Source organism: Dichotomopilus funicola, assembly GCF_033296635.1.
Source record: "Dichotomopilus funicola strain CBS 141.50 unplaced genomic scaffold C8A04scaffold_21, whole genome shotgun sequence".
Taxonomy (NCBI): domain Eukaryota; kingdom Fungi; phylum Ascomycota; class Sordariomycetes; order Sordariales; family Chaetomiaceae; genus Dichotomopilus; species Dichotomopilus funicola.
This window is the reverse complement of record NW_026944042.1, coordinates 362,434-385,639: the sequence shown is the minus strand read 5'-3', so window position 1 is coordinate 385,639 and position 23,206 is coordinate 362,434. Positions and strand designations below refer to the sequence as shown.

Sequence of the window (23,206 nt, the reverse complement as noted above, 5' to 3'; positions counted from 1 at the left end):
GGATCTTCTAGATGTTGGGGTGAGAATGGTAAATGGCAGTTGTGAGTGAAAGGGGAAGGTTTCAGGTGGTTTGAGCCCAAGGATAAATCGCGGTAAGAGGATAGAGGGAGCGTTTTGAGTAGTTCGATGCTACTAAGTAAGTTACATTTCAGGGTTTCTGTCAGGAGAGATCTTTTTGGGTAATTATCATTCCATATTAAATTTAGATTCCCATTCAAGCCAATAGAGCATGATCAAAACGAGACAACAGAAGATGAAATCCGACCCATGATGCACCGTACGCCATTTACATGCAACCTAGAGACACAGGAATCTTCCGTTCCGTGTTCCCCTTAGCAGCAACCACCGGCGCCCCCAGCAGCGGCCACCTCCTTCGCCCTCTCCTGGTTCACGCTCACATCCAACTTCCCGCCCGCCTCGACCTTCTCGTTCGGCCCGGCAATCAAGATCTTGATGACCTGGCCCTCCTTCACCTTCTGGAATGCCTCCTCAGCATCCTTGAACGCCACCACACCATTCACCAGCGCCTTAACATCCACCTTACCCGCCGCAACCAAGTCAATCGCCAGCTTGTAATCACCGCTCCCATACCGGAACGACCCGCGCGCCGTCACCTCCTTCAGGCACAACGCCATAATGGGGAACGTAATATCCGCCTTGCCCATACCACCCTGGACATAAGTGCCGCCCATGCGCACAACATGCAGCGCGGCCTGGATCGACGGTTCCGCGCCCGAAGCATCAATAACCACGTCAGCGCCGCCGGCCTCCGTCAGGCCAGCCGCGGCCAGGATGTTCCGGGCGTTTTCCTCGGCCGACACGCGCTGCGAGAGGTAAGTGTGGGTGGCGGCGTAGGCGCGGGCGAATTCCAGCTTGGACGGGACGATGTCGACGGAGACGACAGTGGTGGCGCCGAAGGCACGCGCGACGGCGCAGCAGAGGAGGCCGACGGGCCCCGCGCCGAGGACGACGACGGATTGGCCTGGTTGCACTTGGGCTTGCTTGACGATGTGCACGCCTACGGCGAGGGGCTCGATCAGGGCGCCTTCTTGGAGGGAGACCTGCGCGGGGAGCTTGTAGCAGAAGTCGGCGGGGGCGGTCCAGAAGCCGGTGAGGGTTCCGTCGTATGGCGGGGTCGCGGCGAAGACCATGTCTGGGCAGAGGTTGTAGTGGCCGGAGAGGCAAGGGCCGCAGCGGCGGCAAGGGTAGCCGGGTTCGAGGGCAACAGTATCGCCCTTTTTGAGGGTCTTGACTTGGGCGCCGACTTCGACGACGGTGCCGGCGGATTCGTGGCCTAGAACCATGGGGTCCTTGACAACGAAGTGGCCGATGGCGCCGTGCTGCCAGTAGTGCACGTCGGAGCCGCAGATGCCGGTGTAGTTGATGGCGACGAGCACGTCGTGCGGGTGCTGCAGCTTGGGCACGGGGCGCTCCTCGAAGGTGACATCGTTGGGCTTATTGAGGATGAAGGAGAGGTTCTGGGAGTGTTTGTTAGTTCAAGTTTGAACCATAATTGTTTGTTGTCGTAGTTGTTATCGATGTTATCGATGTTGTTGATAGCTTCCTATGGGAAATGAAATCGAGAGACATGGGAGACATAGAATTGACTTACAGAAGCCATTGTGACGGTGTTTATGGGGTGTTTCGCCTCCAAGACAAGTGTAGTTCAAACAATGAGAGCAAAGAACAACGGTCGAGCAGGTTGGCTAAGCTGGGATGTCGACTTGAGATGGAAAGCTCGTCGAGGAAAGAGAAAAGCTCCAAGACAAGAGATGAGTGACACGGACAGCCTTAAGTAGGGAGGGATGTCCAGATATCGGAGATGCCAAAACCAGAATGGACTCCAACTCTGCTCCTCTTTTTTTTGCCCAGAGCTGTTCAGGCACAAGTGGTTTTGCCCCTCCTTCCTTGTGGCACCGCGTTCTGTCTCCGACCGACCGACCGACCGACTGACTGACAATGGAAGCTAGGTTAGGACCTCCATGGGATGGGATGGGGGGTGTGCGGGGAGCCACCGATGAGCGAAAGCTTGGCCCCAGTAGGCATCGGTAGGCCCAGTCCAGAGTTTCGATCGGGGAGAATTGGTAAAACTGGTGCTTTGCATTATCCCCCCACCATATCAGACGCCACTCCTCCATCCAGCTTCCTTTTTCCCCCTCTTCCCCCCTGTTGGTAGCCCCCGTCTCCAAAGCTTAGGTTGCGGCCGATTACGCCATGAAATCTGTTGGTTTTTGGTGGTGAGGCACGGCCAGCCCGAACTAGGCTCGTCCAGGATCCGCGCCTATCCGCCCTACGGCCAGGTTCGTGGGAAAGCCTTTGCCGCAAGGAAGGTAACTCTGCATGCGGCATTGCGGGCACAGTGACATCCATTGATGAGACAACAGACCATTGCATCAGTGTTGCTCCAGCTGCTAACTAACGTTAGCTGCGGGCTCTGTGCTCAGACTCGAAGAACCCCACGAACGTTTCGCGGATGCTTTTATCCCTCGATTTTACCCGCACCAATCAGCAGTTGAGCGCATGTCTGTCAAGACCCGCCCGGTGGCTATCACGAACGAGACTGTCGCAGCCCAAGCAGGCCAGACCTGTCAGGTGAGTATCAGACTTTTACATCCACGATCTGGAAGGGAATTTCCTCATGTCGGTAAAAAGGGGGAGGCGGGCGATGAGTGAAGGATCTTGTAGGGTTTAGTTTTTCCGCTAGATATGCCGGTGACATTTTTCCCCTTTCGCTTCTTCGACCTCCTCATTGGGCTTTTCCTACAGCCCAGGTGAGCGAGTTGCAGAAGTGAAAGAAAAACGGTCAGTGTTACTACGGAGTAGTGTCGGTGATGCTACAAGACTCAGCAACTCGATTGTGTAAATGAACCCCGCTGCGCCTACAACTGTCGCTTCAAAAAGCGGACCGCTCCCGGCAGCCATCGGGCGGGACGCTGCGCGAGGTGCAGCCGCTGCCGGGCAGTTCTATTTCTTCCGTGAACGGCTGCATCGTAATGCTATTTATCGACTGGCGCGTCTTCCGACAGCTCGTGGGGAGGTGGTATTGCAGGCGTGCGGGCAAGCCCAGACCGGTGCCGGTCGCGGCAGTTGAGACCGAGCTCGCAAGCACGCGGATGGATGATTTGTTGAATCTTGTGTGCTAGAATCTACGGGAGCAGTTTGTGAGATAACTATCGAGATCTTATGTCCGGCTGAGACATTTTTCGACATCCTCAGTGTCTTCCGCAGTATAAGGGATTACCACAAACGGGCGTGAAGCTAAAAGGTCAAAGGCAACTAGGCAATTTCTTACCACACCCACAGGCGAGAAAAGCAAAAGTTCACCTCCCAACCTCTAGCTGTATATTCGTAGCTTGAGACGAAAAATGACAAGGGTGAGATTCGAACTCACGCCCCATTACTGAGACCAGGAATGCTCAACGAGCCAATTCAGGTGGGCCTGAACCTGGCGCCTTAGACCGCTCGGCCACCTTGCCGTTGGATGAAAATTGGCACAGTGGAGGAACGATGAAAAAGCGTTGCAGTCGTGGGCTTGTTTGGGCGGAGAGAAATTTCACGAGATGTGGGTTTTGAACTTCGCGAAGAAAAAGGTCGAGCTCCCCTGGCTCCATAGCTAGTGCACGGGCCATATGCCGCGGGGCAACGAGCCAAGCTCACCGGGCAGTGACGTCGGCGGGTTGGAAGGAAGGACCTGAAGGAGGGACCTGCCGGTGTCGGCGAGAATTGGCCGACGCAATCCGAAGAATTCCGCCGTGTTGTCGAAAAGTTCGAGGGGAAAAGGAAAGACTGTCTAGATGCATATCATTTTTCCATTATGCAGCAGTAATATCTGGCCTGCTTTAGCGAGAGCTGCAGTGACAAATTCTCAATCAATGACAATTGACGTTAGACGAAGGCGGGAATTGTGAGACATTGAAGCGCCCAAGCGATCTCGTCGCACCCCCACCCCCAATGCGTTATGCGCGGTGGACTGCAATCGTGCCACGGTCACTGAGCCGCGCGATCTGGGGCCCGGGGCCATCTTCTCGAAATATGGCAACAACTACGCGGACATACAATGTGGGTAACCGCTCCTAACGATCGATTATTGTGCAGGGCAGAAACACGAGCAGCGAGAGAGAAACACCGGAACGAGAGTGGGAAAAAAGGCCGAAAATTGAAAAAAATAATCTCGTATCAAAACAAAGAAAAATGCTGATACTAACCCAGCCCGTCTACAGGACGCCATCGACGCCCTCAACTCTCTCCAAACCCCCTTCGCCGTGATCGAAGCCCGGCGCCGCGCCGGCGTCCGCCCCGATGCCGCCTCCGTCCGCGAAATGCGAGCCTACCTCGCCCGCCTCGGCTACACCCCGCGCGACCTCGACCGCCTCAACATCGTCCACGTAGCCGGCACCAAAGGCAAGGGCAGCACATGTGCCTTTGTCGATTCCATTCTATCGCGCTACAGTGGTACTACTACCACGAACGGAACGATAACTCCGCGCCGCAAAATCGGCCTCTTCACCTCCCCCCACCTAATCGCCGTCCGCGAACGCATCCGCATCGACTCCACCCCCATTTCCGAAGCCCTCTTCGCCAAATACTTCTTCCAAGTCTGGGACCGACTCGAGCAGAACCCGGACATCGCCGGCGACCAGGCCGAGCCGGGAAGCAAGCCCATCTACTCGCGCTACCTGACCCTCATGAGCTACCACGTCTTCCTGTCCGAGGGCGTCGACGTGGCGGTGTATGAGACGGGTATCGGCGGGGAGTATGACGCGACGAATGTTGTCGAGCGGCCTGTGGCGAGCGGGATTAGTACCCTCGGGATTGACCATGTGTTTGCGCTGGGGAACACGGTGGATAAGATTGCGTGGCATAAGGCGGGGATTATGAAGCCTGGTAGTCCGGCGTTTACGATTGAGCAGGTTCCCTCGGCCGGGGAGGTGCTGAAGGAGCGGGCTGCGGAAAAGGGGGTGGACTTGCAAGTGTTGGATATTGACCCGCGCCTGGAGGGGGTGAAGATCCGGCCGGACGCGGTGTTTCAGAAAAAGAATGCCACGTTGGGGATTGCGCTGGCCGAAACGGCGCTGAAGAAGCTAGACCCGGGGTTTGTGCGGGATCCCAAAGCGCTACCGCGGGAGTTTGTGGAGGGGCTGGAGCAGGTGGTCTGGCGCGGGCGGTGTGAAGTGAAGGATGAGGGGAATGTGATCTGGCATGTGGATGGGGCGCATACGGTGGATAGTCTGAAGATGGCGGCAAGGTGGTTTGTGGAGGAGTGTACGGGTAGGAAAGAGGGCGGACGTAAGGTGCTCATTTTTAACCAGCAGGGCCGCACCGAGGCCGTTGACTTTCTGGATGGGCTGTGTGAGACGGTGGAAAAGACGGGCAAGGGGTTTGAACATGTTATTTTCTGTACAAACGTCACGTATGCGAAGACGGGGTACAAGAGAGGTAACCAACCCGTTCTTCTTTTCTTTTTTCTTTCTTCTTTTTTTTTTTTTTTTGGTTCTCAATTCTTCACGCGGTCTACTAACACCCGCTCCCAGACTTCGTCAACCGCCAACACGATCCCAAGGACATCGAAGAGATGACGCAGCAGCGCATCTTTGCTGAAAGATGGAAGCAGCTCGATCCGTCTGCCAACATCCTGCTCATTCCGACTATTGAGGAGGCCATTAACACGGCCCGCGAATGTGCCAAGGAAGGCGAACCGCCGGTCCAGGCGCTCATCACGGGGAGTTTGCATCTGGTCGGCGGGGCGTTGGGGATTCTCGAGAAGGCGGACGCCCTGTGAGCAGGATGGGAATGCCATACTCGCAGAGGCGGGCACATAGACAGATGGGCAACCGGGCGGTCTTCATCGACGCATCCGGGATATTCACCCTCGTATTCAACGGATAGGACATGATAGGTTGGTTTCGTAGCATCAGGTGCGGTCTAGGAAAGGGGCATAAGGGGGCATGAGGGGGCAACGGAGTTTTGGTACACACGCCCAGGCATATCTGTAAATTGGCAGGCTAGGTAGTACTAGCATTCAACATGGTCAATGGTTCTCAGCACGGCGCCCACTAGATGGAAGCTGCCGGTGACTAGAACATCACACGTCTTTGCGTTCTTCTCAGCCTCAGCCGCGATGCGCCGGACTTGCTCGACCGTGCCTTGGACGGAGTCTTGGACCGAGGTGTGTGCGGTGGTATCGACCTCGTTCATGGTCTGTTGAGCCGTGGTCTGCTTGGCCAAGTCGACCTGGCCATTGCCTGTTGGGGGGGTCTCTTCGTTCCGTGTGAAGATGGCGTGGTTAAACAAGCCCTGACCAGCCCCTGAAAGCAGCGCCTTCAACAACGGACCCGGATCCCTCTCCTGCTGGTTGAACACCAACACTCTCTCCGTTTTGCCTTCACCATCACCATCCCCATCAACTCTCCTTGTCCTCTCCGCAAACCATTTTCCAACCCCCGCCAAACTATCATCCGTGTGCGCCCCATCAACATGCCAGTTAATGACAACCGCCCCGTTCCCATCTCCAACCTCCTCCCTCACAACCTCACACCGCCCCCTCAACGACGCCTTCCTCAGCCCACGCACAAACCCCTCCGGAATATCCCCCAACTCCCACCTATCCGTCCCAAACCGCCCCTCAAACTCAACCCCACACCTCACCAAATGCTCCCTCGCCGCATACACCGCCAACGCCATATTATACTTCTGAAACGGGCCCTCCAACCTCGCACCCGCCACCCCTCCCCATTTCTCCACCTCCTCATCCCCCACCTCCACAAGCTCCGCCCCCCTTTCCCGCGCTCGCTGACGCAAGACCTCCATCACACCCTGCTGGTCCTTCCCCGACAACCGCCGCGTAAACGCTTTCACGCCGGGCTTGAACACCCCGCTCTTATGCCACGCAATCTTGGCTACCGTGTCCCCCAGCATGCCGACGTGGTCTAGCCCCAGCTGGGTGACTACTGTGGCCGTCACGGATTCAGGGGCGAAGATGTTGGTTGAGTCGTATTCCCCGCCAATACCACATTCTACCACGGCGTGAGTGAGACCCTCGCGGACGAAGGCGTGCAGCGCGACGAGGGTTAGGAAGCGGAAGTAGAAGGGTTTTGTGGCTGGGCCGGCGAGGTCGGATTCGGAGATGGGGACTGATACTGATGATGGGTTTGAGGAAGAGGAGGCGAGGGCGGCTTCCTGGCGCGCGGCATCGGTGAGGCGGTCCCAGACTTGGTTGACGTAGCGGGCGAATTTGGCGCGGGAGATGGGGGTGTTGTTGAGGGCGATGCGTTCCCGGTGAGAGAGGACGTGTGGGGAGGTGTAGAGGCCGACTTGGGCTGGTAGTTCTTCCTTTTCCTCTCTCTCTTTTGTTGGCCCATGATCCCCAGACTCAACTTCAGACCCGAACCCAGAAGAAGAAGACGACACCTTGGCAGGAGGATACTCCCCCAACACCCCCGCCACCAACGCACTCACACTCCCCTTCCCCTTGGTCCCAGCCACATGCACCACGCGCAACGGCGAATCCGCAGCTAGCGAAGCAGGCGTGTAGCCCGCCCTCTGCAACCAGGCGAGCATTTCCGGGATCGCGAGGGCGTTGAGGTCGGCTGGTTTGCCGGCATTTTTGCTGTCAGTGGAAGTGATGGGTTTTGGTTCAAAAAGGGCCGTGATGGCACGGTTGGATTGGAGCTGGGCGAGACGGTCGAGGGCGAGTGCGTAATCGTCGTCTGTGTCTTTCTGTGTGGTAGACGGGTTTGATGGGGGCGTCATGTTGCGCGGGGTGTAATGGGTGGTGATTGTGGTGAAATGCTGGGCGAAGGTGGGATTTCGAGAAGAGTGAAACAAGTGAAACGAGCTCGTGGTGTTGATGGTGATGTGAGTAAACCGAGCAATGCGGCAGCGTGTGAGCATCCCGAGATGCAATGAGCGAGTTTGTAAATAATTTATATGGAATGGACGAAAAGGTTACGCGGGGTATATCGGACACATCGGTTTCGGATGTCGGAGGGTGTACATAGTAAAATAACCTTTTAATCAATTCTCCGGACCTAAATTCGGAGCTGTGGGGTAAACTTCGAAAATGGCCGAATTCTCATTGTTTGGAAGGGACTGCTCATGCATGAGCGAATATGTCGTTACTGTACTGTATGGACATAAGAAATACTCGAGTTGGCTGAACCCTCCGACGTCGCCGTAAGAACAGGCCATAACTTCGGCGGTGCTCCGAAATACTGTTGTCCTGTATTCGATACAATACAAGACCCAAAGTCTTGGGAACCGCTCGGGAACCTGCCCATAACCTCTTACAAAGGACAAGCATTATACGTCTTGAATCACATCCATAAAACCGCCATGAAATAGCGTCTATTCCTACTCAATACACCGCCCCATCCCCATGTCCACCAGCCAGCCTAGCCCAGCCCAGCCCAGGCCCCTTCTTTACCAAACAGAATCTAACAGGGCAAATGTACATGATGCACAAAAGAAATCGCGTCGAGCCGCCCATAACCATCCATCCACCGGCCTTCCTTTTGACTTCCTCTATTCTTCGCTCATATCTCCTTTCCATAATAGTACGCCCCCTAGCTTTCTACTCTCTACTCCAGCCTCAAGCTCTGTAGTCTCGCCTCAGTTTGGATCACCTGTAAAAAGAGTTATTGGTTAGCGTTCGTCCCTCTCATACGCGGTAGTATGCATATCAGAGTAAAAAACATACCTCCAAAGCCTGCCGCACCTCCAACACCTTCCTCACCTCCCCCAACCAATCCCGACTCAACGTCTTCGACCACCCCTTAAGCCCATTCATCTCCCTCGCCGCATTGTCCAGGTCCCCCTCCTCCAAAAACGTCTGCGTGCGCGTGAGAATACTCTCAACATCGTCCCCGTCCGCCAAGCCCTGTTTCTTGAACAGCACCTTGCTGAGCACATACGACGACGCGTGACTAGCCACGCCCGCGTCGTCGGGCAGCAGCGACGCCTTGCGCACCTCGCCGGCGACGCGGCGGAAACGGTCGATGAGCTCGGCCGAGGTCGGGATGCCGCGCTGGTAGGCCGACGGGTGGATCGAGGCGATGGCCGCGTCGACCACGGGGTCCTGCGCGGCGATCTCCTTCAGCGCAACGAGCTCCTTGATGAAGGGCCGTGGGTGGTGGGCGTCTTCGAGGCTGGCGCGGACGGCTTCGACGGCCACGTGGAGTTGCTGCGTGCGCAGGTTGGCGTCGACCACTTCGTTCCAGCCAGCGGTCAGGGACTCGAGGTTGGCAACCGCGGCCGTGAGTTCGCCTAGCTTGCCCAGACGCCCGCCGCGCTCCGCCTCGACGTGCTGCTTGATGTCGCGGGCGAACTGGCGCTGCAGTTGCACGGACTGCTCGATCAGCTGGTTGCGCAGCTTCTCCTCAGCTAGATCGCGCTCGCGCTGCTGGATGAGGTCGACCTTGTTGTCGTACGCCTTGCGCAGCCGCTCCATCTCGGCTTGGAATTCGGCCTGGAACTGCTGCTCCTGCGCGACAAGCGTCGCCTCCAGGCGCGACACCAGCTCGTTGGCCGCCTTGTCGAAGGTGTCGACGCGCTGGGCCACCTGCTTGGCGGCGTCCTCCACGGCCGCCGCCTTGAGTGCGCGGATCTTGTCGCCGACCTTGTTGACTTCGTTCTTGGCCTTGCCGATCGTAGCGCCGTACCGATCATTGGCTCCGTCGTGGTTGATCACCGTGATGATGTCGTTGAGCATACGCACTAAGTCCTGCACCACCGTGTCGGATGCGTGGGGCACAGCCAACGGGTCAATGGGCGAAGCCGGCGGCCACCTTGATGGCTCGTCCACCTCGGGGGCTTTGTACGGCTTCGCTCCCCCAGCGGCAGCCACAGCACCAGCACCAGCCGCAGGGACAACCGCAGAGACCACCGGCTCAGGGGCCGGCTCGGGCTTCGACTTGGAATTGGACCTAGACCGGGACGGAACCTCCGGCTTCTTCTCAACCTCCTTCTTGTTCGCCTTGGGCGCCGGCACCAGCTGGTGAGGGTCCGCCGTCGTGGCCTCTGCTAACGGCAGCTTGGCCGTCTCCTCCTTAGCCTTGGCTACCACAACCGGCTCGGCCTTCTTGCTGCTTCCACTGCCGCTGCCGCCCTTCGCAAGAGCACTCGATTGGCGACCCGCAGGCTCCCTGCCATCAGCCACCCGCCACGAAGCACCGCTTTGAGCCGGGATCTTAACCTGCTCGGTACTATCAGGCCCGCGGCGGACGCCCGAAACCTTGCTCGCGACATTGGGGAACCGCTTCTTGAACTCGTTCTCTTCGAGATACAGCACGGCCTGCTCGCCGTACGGGACGTACTCGGTGAAAAAGTCGTGGAAGTTGTCATTGATGCGCGAGTACCACACACCACCACCGAAACCCAGCGCGCCCAGCAACGTCAGCGTCAGGAAAAAGTTGCGCAGCCGGCGGAAGAAGCCCTTCTTCTTTTTCTTGGGCAACGGAGGCGCGGGCGGCGGGGTAATGGTTGTCGTCGAACTGGGGCCGGGAGTAGGCGGGGTGAGGGGGGCCTGCGAGGGGGGGATGGCCGACGAGGCGGCGTCTCTAGCGGACGAGGGAGCGGGCGGGGGCGTCGAAGGGGCCGTCAGGGTTTCGGAGGCCGGGATCTTGACCTCATCGGGTTTGCTTGCATAGTATCTCTGTGTACAAAATCGAGGGGGGGTCTCGGTTAGATAAAGTTTCCCTCAATGCAGATACATAAACCACAGCCATTGACACGCATGGAACCGGCCCGCTCACGGCCACATTCCGGATATCCCCAATAGAAACACCCTTGAGAGAAAAAAGTTTGGATTTTATACGTACCTGCGCCGACGCGGACATGGCCGCCCGCCGCGCAGCAACAGCAGCGGCAGAAGTAGAAACCTGCCATTGGGCCGCGGGCCGGGTGCCCAGCGCCCTCACGGATCGCAACGATGTCCGCAACATGAGGGGGATGGGGGGTGCTGGTGGCCGACAGCGCGTGGTGTGGCCGCGGAATTGAGGGTTGGGTGGTCGTGTGGTGGGTTGTGTTTCGGGTGGAAGTGGGAAAGAGAGGGAATAGAAGTCCTTTGGCCTGACGCTAAGCAAGGTACGAGCAAGGCAAAAAAAGAGCTCGGCAAAGTTCCGGGAGAGCTAACTCGGGTGCTCGCGCGACGGGAGGCTTGGCATTGGGTCTTGGCGGGGCCACTGCTGGCCGGCCAGGCATTTCCGGCGAAACGCATGGTATCGTACGGAGGACGTATTTGATACAGAGATGAACGAAGAACATCCCGCAGAAGTGAATCACATACGATCTATTCTCCTCTATATTCCACCAAAGGAATTCGAATATGACTGACCCCACAATGGTTCTCACAAAATGTAGACTCAGGTCTCAAATTACGGCATCGTTGCAAGCTGTTGCTTCTCTCTGCTTACTGTACATGCAAACCGAAAACACCGCTCGCCGGTCGTCTCAGGGCAAGTTTCCCACGAGACCAATGTATCACATGAACAAGACAAAAAGAGGGATGCAAGGAGAAACGACAAATAAACACGAAAGCCCCGTGAAAATAAGGTATTAAAGCAGTATCCGCGACATCCGCGGCATACGCCCGCCCGCCGATCCGTCCCTTGGTCCATCCATCCATCCATCCGTCCATCGTTCATCATCAGTCAAACCGCATCCAGCCCTCTGAGTGTAATACCGGAAAACACGAATAAACACAAAGCCCAATCCCCGACATAATAAAGCCCTCACCTTCGAGATCTGTCAAAACGTTGAGACGGCCCGTTTCTCTATGGTCTGAATCGCGGCCCTTGAAAGGAGGGAGTTCCAACCTTAAAAGTCCATGCCGCCTTTCCCTTCCCTTCCCGTCCGCCAATCCGAGGAAAAACATCTCATTCACCAAGCCTCCATGAAAACACTCGCTCGGAATCGTTACCACCGGGCGTTCACCACAACACAGCAACAAACTCCACCACTCCAAACTTAGCAGGCACACGGCCCACTAGCTTGTGTGTTCTGGCCCTCGGGCGCGAGGCTGACGCCGGGCCGCTGGCCCGGCCGGGCATGCCGGGGTCCGACCTGGTCGAGCGGCAGCTTCTTAGCGATGGCGGTAAACAGTTCCTGGACGTTCTCGGCCGTCTTGGCCGAGGTTTCGAAGAAGAGCAGGCCGGCCTCTTTGGCGTAGGCCTCGGCATCAGCCGTCTCGATCGCCCGCTTGTCTGGCTGCTCCGTCACCAAATCCAACTTGTTGCCTGCCAGCGCGATGATGATGTTCTCGTTGGCTTGCCGCTGCAGCTCCTTGACCCAGGATTTGGCCTTGTCCAGTGATGTCTACACACGCTAAGGGTTAGAAGGGAACTGGTACAAATACTACAAGACAAGAGGTAAACGAGTGGAGTGGGTGAGGGAAGGAAACGCACCGCTTGCGTAATGTCGTAGACAACAACGGCGCAGTTGGCATTCCGGTAGTACATGGGCGCGAGCGACTTGTACCGCTCCTGGCCCGCTGTGTCCCAAATCTCAAACTTGACTGTTGTGTTTTCGTCGAGCGAGATGGTCTGTGTAAGGAAAGCCGCGCCGATAGTCGATTCCCGGTATGAGTCGAATTGATCCTGTTCCCCTGTTAGAATCCATCTTCTTTACCAACTACTCTGATGATAAAATCAGAAAACGTCGGGTCCATCGGCGCTCACCTTGACGAAACGCAGTACAATCGAGCTCTTTCCCACGGCCGATTCACCTACACCACCAAAACGTAAGCATCCAAACCTCCATCCTGCGCACCCTCCGGGTGGTGAAGGGCGGCGGGTTCTAAAAGCGACCTCATTTACCTAGCAGCACCAGCTTGAACTGGGCGAAACGGTTGCTAAGGCCACGGGAGCCAGGGGGTCCTCGGGTCGCCATAGTGGAAAATATGTGGTGTGATGGGTTGGCGGACTATTATTATTATTTTGCACTCGGGCGAGCGAGAGCAGAGGAAGCGTCGGGAAGAGTGGGATTCGGGGGCCGCTGACTCGTTGCGAGGCGGTATGTGAGGTGGTGGTAGGTGGTGGGTGTTTGTCGGTTATCGGCTGCGACCGCAGGCTTCGAGAAACCAAAGCTCGGCTTCTCAAAGCAGAGAGGCAGGCTGCCGCGGGGGGGGCGGAAACAAAGCAGAGTTAACGGAGAAAAACGTGGGCGGCGGGATAAAACCCGGGGTGGAATGTTTGGCCGTTGAGGATACGCGGTCGGTAAGATCGGCCGGTCGGGAGGTTGACGAGGTTCGTCGGTCGATACGCAAGTTACTAGGTGACTGGTGGTGTGCAGTGAGTGGGTGTCGAGGGAACCACGGGGCTTCTGGTTGGAATTGTTGAACCGGAAGCTGGTTGGCGAGTGTGGTTGAGAGCAGCAGCGCAGCAGCCTGGGCCTGGCCACTCGCTGCAGCTGTCACTGGTCAGCGGGCGGGTGCAACACGTCAGGCCTGCCACAGTGCCGAGAGAGCGCCGCTCGCCGCCATGGAAAGAGAGGATGCTGGCCTGTGCGCCCGTGTAGCACGTGACACAGCGCCGGGCTTGGTTACGTACCCCTGTGGGCCGGGCAGTGCAGCGGAGGACTGCCAGCTGGAGTCAACAGCGCAGCAGCTGGATGGAAGCTTGCGCCAGAGTGGGATTCACCTAACTGGGATGCTTGGCGACCCTGCCGAGGGCAGCTGCAACCCGTGCTTTGCCAAGCCATAAATGCCAGGGCCCCATGGCCCAGAACCTGGAGCTCCATCTGGCAACAACCAAGCATTGCCCCGTGTTGGTCGCATTCCAGGCTGTCAGCGTCCCAAAACGAAGCATCCAAGCCGCTGGAGCGACAGCGTGGAGCTCCAAAAGTTGAAACGGCCACTTTGAGCAAGTCCAACACCAATTGTGCAATCCCGACGGCGATCTCGCATTACTTTTCTCCGTACCACGCAGACTTCTGCACAATCTGGGGAGTAGGTGGAATATGAGATGGGATGCAATTAAATAAGTAATCGAAATCGAAATCGAAATCGAAATCGAAATCGGAACCGGAATTAGAATCTTCGAGCCACCCTCAGCTGTCCTTCACTTCTTCACTTCTTTCTCTCTCTCTATTTCCTCCTTTCTTTTCTACCTATTCTTCCTAACTTTCTCGCCCTCGCTTTCTCTCGTCTCGTCTCCAGCCGACAGGCCGAACAGCGCAACCATGGCGGCGCTCCCCTTCCGCGACATCAACGTCCAGACCGCGTCCGACTCGTACATATTCTCGTCTCCCTCAAGCCCCAATGCGCCGGCACTCACTATCGACCGGCCAACGGGCGATATCCGCCTGAGCGATGCCTCGCTCCTCGCCGGCAAGCGCGTGTCCCGCGTGACGAGCATTGCTGGTATCCTGGGCATGATCCGGTTGCGTTTGGGTATGTGAGCCTGGCGATTAGGAGGTTAGAAAGGGGGGGATATAGCACAGGGGTGTGTAGGCGCATGTGAACGAGACGGGGGAACATCCAGCGAGGCATAGGAAGAGTCTGGAATAAAATACACTTGCTAACCCCACCACAGACCAGTATATCGTCGTGATCACCAAGGCCAAGCCCGTAGGCCGCCTCCGCGGGCACACCGTCTACAAAGTCGTCGCAACCGAGCTCCTCCCCCTGCGCGAGCGCCAAGTACACGACCCCGATGAGGACAGCTTCCTCTCTCTGCTACGCAACTTTATCAAGTCCGGGCCGATGTACTTTTCCTACGCCGTCGACCTCACGAATTCTGTGCAGCGCCAGGCCCAACATGACGGCGAGAGCCCGCTCTGGAAGCGCGCCGACGACCGGTTCTTCTGGAACCGATATCTCCAGTCCGACTTGATCGACTTCCGCAACCAGGGCGCTCGCGGCCACCCGGCGCCCCAACCCGCCATCGACCCCTACATCCTGCCCGTGATCTTTGGCATGCTCGAAATCCACCCGACCACCTTCAAGGGCACGCCGCTGACCCTGGCTCTCATCACCCGCCGCTCCCGCCACCGCGCGGGCACCCGGTATTTTACCCGCGGACTCGACGACGAGGGCCACGCGGCCAACTACAACGAGACGGAGCAGATCTTGATCCTCAACGACAGCGCGTCGGGGCTGGGTGGCTTCGCGGGGAGCTCGTCCGCGCCCGGCACGCAGCGCAACAACGCTGGGGCCGAAGGCAAGGACCTGCAGATCCTGTCGTATGTACAGACTCGTGGCAGCGTACCGGCGTACTGGGCGGAGGTCAACACGCTCAAGTACACGCCCAAGGTCCAGATCCGCACCATCGAAGCCGCGCTACCAGCCGCGCGCGCGCACTTTGAGGAGCAGATCCGAATCTACGGCGACAACTATCTAGTGAACCTGGTCAACCAAAAGGGCCGCGAGCTGCCCGTCAAGCAGGCGTACGAGCAGGTGGTGGACCAGTTGGTGACCAACCCGCAAGAGCGCGTCCAGGGGGACCAGCTCACCGACGAGAAGTTCCACACCATCGAGACGGGCGGTGGTAAGCCACCGGGGGGGCGTTCCATTTTCGACCGCCTGCACTACGTCTACTTTGACTTCCACGCGGAAACCAAGGGCCTCCAGATGCACCGCGCACAACTACTCATCGACCGCATGCACGAAGCGCTCCTCGCGCAGCAGTACTTCCGCGCGGCCGAGATGCCCGGCGGCAACCGCATCGGCGGGCAGCTCGAGGTCCGCTCCCTCCAAACCAGCGTGGTCCGCTCCAACTGCATGGACTGCCTCGACCGCACCAACGTCGTACAAAGCATGCTTGCCCGATGGACACTCGACCGCATGTTCACCGACCTCGGTCTCCTCGCGCGCGGCGCCCGCTTCGCCGACGAGGACGCCGCCTTTGAGTTCCTCTTCCGCAACATGTGGGCCGACAACGCCGACGTCGTGTCCACGGCGTACTCCGGCACGGGGGCAATGAAGACAGACCTCACGCGTCTGGGCAAGCGCACGAAAGGCGGCGCGCTGCAGGACGGAAACGTCGCTGTCACGCGGTACTGGCGTAACAACTTCCTCGACGGGCCGCGCCAGGACGCGTATGATTTGTTCCTGGGCGCGTACCAGGTTCCCGCCGGTGGAGGCGGGATCGGCGCGGCCAGCTTTGTGTTTGCCGACCGTCGGCCTGTGTGGATCCAGAGCATCCCGTACATTGCGGCGTTTGGCTTCTTTTTCGTCTTGCTGGCGACGTATACCCCGCGGCTGCCGGATGCTGCGGTCTGGCCGTTGCGGATTGTCACGCTGTTTTGGGCGGCGGTCTCGGTCTGGAGTGTGTATTTTATCTTTTCGCATGGCATGCTCTACGTAAGTCTCTCAGTCTTTCTAGCAGAAGAAGGGAATGGGGAAGCAATGAAAACTAACACATCACCAGGTCAACTGGCCAAAACTCAACCCCCGCCCCTGGGCCACCGAAGGCTACCACCAAACCATCAGCCGCGTCCGCAAGGACAAGATTCTCGGCCCGCTTGTGGCGCGTCACGAGCGTGGTCTCAGCACGGCGCGGTATATCAATGCCGAGGAGGGCAAGAAGAGGATTGAGTAGGTTGGTCGGCTGTCGGCAAACAGTGGGCGATAGGATTCAATACATGGGAGTTTGGGAATGGGATACTAAACTGTGTCTTGTCCTTTTTTTGTGGTTCTTTTGTGTTGTTGTAAGAATTATGGGGGTTAATTATGTAGTGGTACTTCTGCGCCGTGTTGTCTCGCCTTTCTTTCAGCTTTCCTTTGTCATTTTTGGTACAGGTTTTCGTTCCCGATGGTGTCTTGATAGATAACCTTGGGGATGCTGGTCGGGGTTAGGCTGGTAGGAGATGGAAGGGAGGTCGGTTGGTTTGGTCTGGGAAAGAGGGGGAAGGGGGGTTGGAACGGTAGTTAGATGTAGACTAGTCCGGTCCAGGGCAATGTTTAATAGATCGGGTGGTTGGTTTGCATTGTCTAAGTGTGTGTGGTTCATTTGTTCTTGATGTTTGGGTGCTAGATAACGTTACCATGGAGAGATGCATTATCAGGGACAACATTTCACATCCAAGTTAGGCCTCCGTCGGACATTTAACTGTGAGGTAACCAATGGGTATATTTCTGCAAGGCTAATAATAATTCCAGGCATTCGGTCTTTTCAGTTTACTAAGTTTGTGTCCAAGAAATTCGTGGCCCATGTACTCTGCCAAGCGTCCATTAATCAAGATAAAAGCAACAAAAATATTTCATCAAGTTCATTATCTTTGAATCGTACATGACGCATAGCCACAAGTCAAAATCAAAGTTCCTACGTCTTCCTGAAAGAAGGAGTTCCTTTGGGGTTCTTTTCAGGGTGTGATTTATACAACACGTACTTAACAAGAAACTTATGATAGTTGTCATCCTTCAGCTTATCATGTATCAAGATGTGTTCTTGAATACATCCGGGATAGTTCGTCGGGGCTCAAATAACTAAATCCCCGGGATTGAGTCTGTTGGCTTCCTTGTTGCAACCCTTAAAGAGATGGACGCACATTTGTCTGGTGCTGTCCTAGCGGTTGAAGTGAGCGTACGGTACTGTATGTATGTACATAACCAGTCGAATACATAGTAGGGTGAACGTACCAGACTAGATCTCGCTAGGGGACAGGGGGTGGCCGCTCAGATGATGAAAGTGTATCATATGCCCCGGCGACGGGGGGTAGGGGAACGCAAAGGGGCTGAGAGGTATGTACCGCGGCTTGGTTCTCAGGTTCTCATAAGGGAACCATCTTCCTCAGCCCGCATGATCACCACTCTTATCATCACTTTTCACCCCCCGAGACACTCCTGTAGTTTAACCAGTTATCTCTAGCCGAGGGAAAACTCGCATTCCCATGTGTACCATGTGTAAGTTAACTCGGCTTAATTTCCCGTGTACCTTTGAGAGAAACTCATTATTTCTACCAACACCGCCTGCTCTAAGATAAATCGAGTATTACAACAAAGTACACGCCTGGGTATCGCGCTAATTATCAAACAAGCCCCTGTCTGTTTCCAGGTAAAACGATCCAAACCAAAAATTAAACCACCGGCTTTCCACTCCATCCGAATAACCCCCAAACAGCCCCTTTATCACAGCCCCCAATAGTACGTATACAAATACAAAGAAAATACATCTACAACCACAACAACCACCTCACACCCCCAACAACCCCCCTCCCAACTCCCATCACCACCCTCGCCAAAACCACCATAAACCACACATACCACATACACCCGACCAAAACCCACTCCACCACCAACCACCCAGCCCTCCTCACCCACCTAAACCTCCTCCTCCTTCGTCGTAACATCGTCTCCATCGCATCCACCACACTCTTCACCTTCAACCTCTGCCCCGCAACCAAATCATGGTTCGCTCCATCCGCAGCATCAATAGTCTCCTGCGCGAGACTGGTCAAATCAAACGCGACGCGCGAGCGGAGGGTGTCGGCGCGGGCGTAGAGAGAGGGCGCGGTGGTGCTGGCGAAGTGGGTGGCGTGGGTGTGGGCGGAGGCGGTGGAGGTTTGCACGGAGGCTGCGAGGGTGCGAGCGGCGATGGGGTAGAGTTCGGTTTGGGCGAGGGGGGTGGTTAGGAGGCGGGTGTGGGTTGTTGGGTCGGGGGCGTGTGAGGCTATGAGGGGCCAGGTGAGGGTGTCTGTTGTTGTGTTGGTGTTTGTTGTGGTGTCGGCCGTCGGATTCTTGTTTGTGTTGGTAGCCCACGAGGGCACAACAACACCAGGCGTAGGGTTAAGTTTCCGCGTCTTTGCTCTCCGGTCCATCTCCATAGCGTGGATTCCCGAGCTAAGCAGCAGAGCCCGCAGCCGGGCAATCTCACGCTTCGAGACCGCAGTAACACCCGTCGAAGGAAAGACACTCCCGCGGTCAGCGATGGACCACGGCCGACCGGACGGTCCGACAGGTCGATGCGGAATCGCAAGCGCCGCGTCCAGCCGGGCCGTGGCTGCGCGGGTGAGGTTGCTGTTGGCTGTCGTCTTCCCGGCAACCTGAGACTGAGACTCGGGCTCAGTATCCGACCCACCACCATCGGCCCTCTGCTTTTTCCGGTCCTTGTTATGCTGCTGCTGACGCACCTCAGCAGGCGGGGGCGAGATACTCGGCGAGGCATTCTGCACATCAATCCTCGGTGGCTTGAGCAAGTCAAACCGAGACGACCGTCGACTGATCGGCCGGGCTGGCGGGTGCTGGAACGAACCCTGCGAAGCACCACGACTACGGCTAGCACCAGTACCACCAGTACCACCAGCACCAGAACCAGAACCAGAACCAGCACCAGCATCAACCCCAGCCGACCTCCTAAACTGATCCCTCACAAACTGCGGAGCATCCAACAAAGCCTTCCTTCCCTCCAACACCGAATAACTCCTCTTATGCCTCGGCCCCCGCGACCGTCCTCTCGCTTCCGTGCGACGCCCAGCTCCCAGCCCAGCTCCCAGCCCAGGACGCAACCCAGCCTCCGAATCCGACGACGACGACGACGTCCCCGAAGTATCCTCCCCATCCTTCCGCCATAGCATATCACTCATCTTGGACACACTACTACGCAGAACAGTATCGATGCGCGGACCGCCCCGGAGGAAGGAGCGGAAACTACTACTGAGGCCGTTACCGTCGTCACTGCGCTGCTGCTGCTGCTGCTGCTGCTGCTGCTGCTGCTGTTTCACACTGCTCAGGCTTTTGTGGGAGCGGTGGCCGAACGGCGGACGGTCACTACCGCTGATCGGGCTGCGCGAGGGTCGCCGGCGGTGTGGCGAGGAGATACCGCTTCCGGCGGTTTCAGGGGTAGCCACCAGGCCATCGGCCATAGTAGTGATTGGTGCTGCGCCGCCACCATTGTTGTCATCCCCGTTATGGTGTTGATATTGCTGAGGACTAAGTGTTTCCGCGCTACGATCCTTGCTCCGCTCGCGGAACATCCCCTTGACCCTCGTTAGCGGATTCCGATGCGGTGAGCCCGCTCGGCTGGATATGGGGGAGAAGTCCATGCCGCCGAGCGCAGGCACCAAGGGTATCACATCCGGCGTCGGCCGCAAATTTGGCGAACCCGCCTGTGAGGTATCATCATCATCCGCTGAGGCGTGCCTGTCACGAGGCACCTCAAGACTCGCGCGGCCCCTTCGCGATGGCGGGGACGTCGTCAGCATGTCCCGTCTGACGGACGACGACGCTTTATTATCGGCTTCGCTGAGTTCCGTACGCGAGCCCCTCTGAGGAGGCCAATCCAACGTCCCGTCCGATCCCCGCGGATCTCTGTCCGCGTCTCCTCCGTTTCCGTCTTTACCCCCATCTCGATCCGGCGTCATGGGCGAAGTAAACCGCATCCGCCCCGTCTCACGATCAAACAAAGGATGGGATTCCGCCGCCTCGCGTTGTTCGCGCGCAATCATCTCCTCCATCTGCTTCTCCAGGACCGACCTGACCGTGGTCGTCGTCCCAGGCCCGCCTTTCCCTCCTCGCCGACGCCGGTCACTATCGGTGTCGGACGATTCGGAGACCGACCCCCGGTGGAGCCGGAGCAGGTCGCGGTTGGCGAACGAGCTAGTGTGGCGATGGTGTGAGCCCTTGAGAGCGCGGAGCTTTTGTTGCGCGCGGTCTCTCGCTGCGATGAGGACGTGTTCGTGATCGTGTTTGTTCGATGATGATAACGATGGCGGTACTTGATCGCCTGTCGCTGTCGTCGTTGTTGTCCCTATCGTTGATATCGTCTTGTGATCACTGAGTGTGTACGCCTCAAGCGAGGCCCGCGTCGAGCCAGGCGTGGCAAAACGAGCCGTTTCATCCTTGGACGACGGCCGTGGGACATCCAGCCCCTGGCTCTGGGGAAAGACACGCCTCCAATGCCGGTCCTCCACCAGTTTCTTATTATCATCCAGCTCCAACCAGTACACATCGGCCAGCATGTCCGCCGGGTTAATGACCCAGTCCACCCGCGGCCTCTTCGGCTTGGTTGCCGACCCCGCTCTCGACGTCGATGCGGATGTAGACGGCGGGGGCGAAACCTGCATCCCCTCTAGCTGCGCACCCGGAAACGCAGGAATCCCGCTGCGGTTGTGGTGGTGATCCCCTTCATCAAAAGCAGAAGGCCGCCGCCCTTGCCCCGTGGCCACCCACTTGGCTACATCATCCACCCACTCCGACACCTTGAGCACATCCGTAAACCCCTGCGCTTCACCGTCGATCGCCCGTCTCTCACGCGCCCGCACCTTGCGGTTGCGAATGTATTGTAGCGGGTTATATGGACGGCCGATAACTCTCGGCTCTGACTCGTTGGCAGCCGTCCTCGATGCGGACTCCGAGTTGTTGTTGGGTGTGAGAGGTGGCGTCGTAGCAGTAGTAGTAGCAATAGTAGCATTACTAGTAGAAGCACCAGCACCACCAGCAGCAGCCCGGGATCTTCCCAAGTGCTCCGGCTCAAGCGGCGGCACAAGTTCCAACACCCTCCGATACTGAGCCATCAGATCCAAATACTCCTTCGCCTTCTGCACCCTCGCCAGCGTCGACGCCGACGAAAGATACCGATACCCCATGCCAGTCTCAAACGCAGGCTGCAGCGGCGTAAACAACCTCCCGCTAACAACCCTCGGCGACGCCACCGAGAACGCCCGGTCCGGCTTGGGCGACACCGTCCGCGACATTTTCCGCTGCTGCTGCAGATGATACCGCAGACTACCCCCCTGCGGACCACCGCCGCCGCCGCCGTGCGCCGCATCCGGCAGCGGTGCTAGTCGTGGCGGGGTAGGCTGCGAGACGTTCCGTCGCGAGGCCAGACGTCGGGACTCGCTGAGGTTGAGCGCCATGTTGACGATCTGCGCGGATTCCATATCGAGCTGGGCCACGCTGGCTGCTGGTGAGGAGGACCCTACTGCGGTGTCGCCCCCGAACGAGTTGCGGTACGTCATTGTTGTCGTCCCTGATCCCGCTTCAGGAGTAGTAAACTGGCTGCTCGGTCGGGCTATAGCCACCGCGTCCATCCCCCCCTCCATCTCCAACAACGGGAGGCTATTACTATCAGCAACGCCACCCACACCCGCACCCATACCAGCAGCCGTTATGTCATTGTACCCCTGCCCAGGCTCAAACGACCTCCGCTGTCGCTTTTCCGGCGTATGCGTATGCGTATGCGGATGTGTATGTGTGTGTGTATGTGTATGTATCTCCTGCTCCCGTCGTCGGGTACTACCAAGCCCAATCCGGTTCGCCGCAGTCAACGAATCCGACAGCAAGAACCCGCCACTCGATCGGTTGTGGTGTTTGTACGCGCGGTGCACGTCCGACAACCGGTTCTCGGCCGGGACATGATGACTGCTACGAGCCGGAGCCGTGTTGGTGGTAGTCGTCGGCGGTGGCGGATGCGAGAGTGGTACGGGTGCGGGGCGTTGGTTTGGTACGTCGGCAGCCGGAGAGGCAGATGCAGACGCAGAGGCAGACGCAGATGCCGCAGTCGCGGATTCAGAGGCGCCGACGATACCCAGGCCGAGCGCGTCGTCGCCGGTGTGAAAGGAGTGACTCCCGCTTGGCTGTCGACGTGAGCCGACATCGCGCGGGGGTTGAAGGGTCGACGACGTATGGGATATAGGGAGTGAGGAAGAACGCTGGTGCGGACTGATGTCTCGGTCTTGGTGTCGGTCTTGGTCATGGTCCGCCATCGTGCCCGTCGACGGACCTTAGGGCCGGCAGACAGGGCCGGCAGACGGACGGAGACGAGACGACGAGGTCGGCTAGCGAATCTTCGGTTTTCGTTGGTGACTTCACAGCTAAGTTCGGCGCATGGTCACGAGTTCGAGGTCCCTTTGACGATTCTTCTTTTTAGCGACTCCAACTTTCGATGCGATCGAACTCGAGTCGTTCTTCTTTCTTCGCTTTGTGATGTGCTTTCGATTCGGTTTCGTGCTTCGAGGGTTCGAGGGTTCGAGGGTTCAATAGGCTGCCTCAGGGACGACGGGAGGTTACGTTAACAAAAACGATCATGTGAAAGAAAGCGGGAAGAAACAGCCGGCTGTTGGACCGTTTCTCGTGGAAATCAGGAAACAATCATCCCATTCGCCCGCACGCGCTGTCTACTCAGTGTGGGGGTTGAATGCACTGCACCGAGTGAGAGCCGCTGGTTCGCAGGCAGCTAATGTATGGAAAAAGCAGGGTCGATGCAACCGGAGAGGGGACACCCTGCGAGACGGGAACCAAAATTTAGGCCCGTCGCCCGCGAGCGTCGCCGAGCGG

At 57.7% G+C, this 23,206-nt stretch overlaps 6 protein-coding genes and 1 non-coding gene across 7 annotated transcripts; 2 read left to right on the top strand and 5 right to left on the bottom strand.

Moving 5' to 3' along the window:
• Positions 1 to 332: 332 nt before the first annotated feature.
• Positions 333 to 1,621, bottom strand: C8A04DRAFT_27536 (chaperonin 10-like protein; the record flags this gene model as incomplete). The annotated part of the gene is made up of 2 exons (XM_062780320.1): positions 333 to 1,478; positions 1,613 to 1,621. The coding sequence occupies 2 exons, from the start codon at positions 1,619 to 1,621 to the stop codon at positions 333 to 335; spliced, it is 1,155 nt and encodes a 384-aa protein (XP_062638181.1).
• Positions 1,622 to 3,366: 1,745 nt separating this feature from the next.
• Positions 3,367 to 3,476, bottom strand: C8A04DRAFT_t59. Its single transcript has one exon. It is a non-coding gene; the product is annotated as a tRNA-Leu (tRNA).
• A 556-nt stretch (positions 3,477 to 4,032) lies between these two features.
• On the top strand, positions 4,033 to 5,779 carry C8A04DRAFT_11229 (Mur ligase; the record flags this gene model as incomplete). The annotated part of the gene is made up of 3 exons (XM_062776886.1): positions 4,033 to 4,059; positions 4,221 to 5,490; positions 5,532 to 5,779. The coding sequence occupies 3 exons, from the start codon at positions 4,033 to 4,035 to the stop codon at positions 5,777 to 5,779; spliced, it is 1,545 nt and encodes a 514-aa protein (XP_062638180.1).
• Positions 5,780 to 6,012: 233 nt separating this feature from the next.
• C8A04DRAFT_11168 (folylpolyglutamate synthase) lies at positions 6,013 to 7,749 on the bottom strand (the record flags this gene model as incomplete). The annotated part of the gene is made up of 2 exons (XM_062776863.1): positions 6,013 to 7,329; positions 7,375 to 7,749. 2 exons carry the CDS (start codon positions 7,747 to 7,749, stop codon positions 6,013 to 6,015), a joined length of 1,692 nt encoding a protein of 563 aa, XP_062638179.1.
• An 827-nt stretch (positions 7,750 to 8,576) lies between these two features.
• Positions 8,577 to 12,882, bottom strand: C8A04DRAFT_36374 (MICOS complex subunit MIC60; the record flags this gene model as incomplete). The annotated part of the gene is made up of 6 exons (XM_062783506.1): positions 8,577 to 8,621; positions 8,696 to 10,634; positions 11,975 to 12,309; positions 12,399 to 12,590; positions 12,672 to 12,754; positions 12,810 to 12,882. 6 exons carry the CDS (start codon positions 12,880 to 12,882, stop codon positions 8,577 to 8,579), a joined length of 2,667 nt encoding a protein of 888 aa, XP_062638178.1.
• A 1,290-nt stretch (positions 12,883 to 14,172) lies between these two features.
• C8A04DRAFT_11175 (SAC1 family phosphatidylinositol-3-phosphatase) lies at positions 14,173 to 16,532 on the top strand (the record flags this gene model as incomplete). The annotated part of the gene is made up of 3 exons (XM_062776864.1): positions 14,173 to 14,383; positions 14,526 to 16,294; positions 16,362 to 16,532. The coding sequence occupies 3 exons, from the start codon at positions 14,173 to 14,175 to the stop codon at positions 16,530 to 16,532; spliced, it is 2,151 nt and encodes a 716-aa protein (XP_062638177.1).
• Positions 16,533 to 18,105: 1,573 nt separating this feature from the next.
• C8A04DRAFT_11228 (uncharacterized protein) lies at positions 18,106 to 21,786 on the bottom strand (the record flags this gene model as incomplete). The annotated part of the gene is made up of 5 exons (XM_062776885.1): positions 18,106 to 18,669; positions 18,706 to 18,987; positions 19,063 to 19,201; positions 19,292 to 19,384; positions 19,439 to 21,786. The coding sequence occupies 5 exons, from the start codon at positions 21,784 to 21,786 to the stop codon at positions 18,106 to 18,108; spliced, it is 3,426 nt and encodes a 1,141-aa protein (XP_062638176.1).
• Positions 21,787 to 23,206: the final 1,420 nt, after the last annotated feature.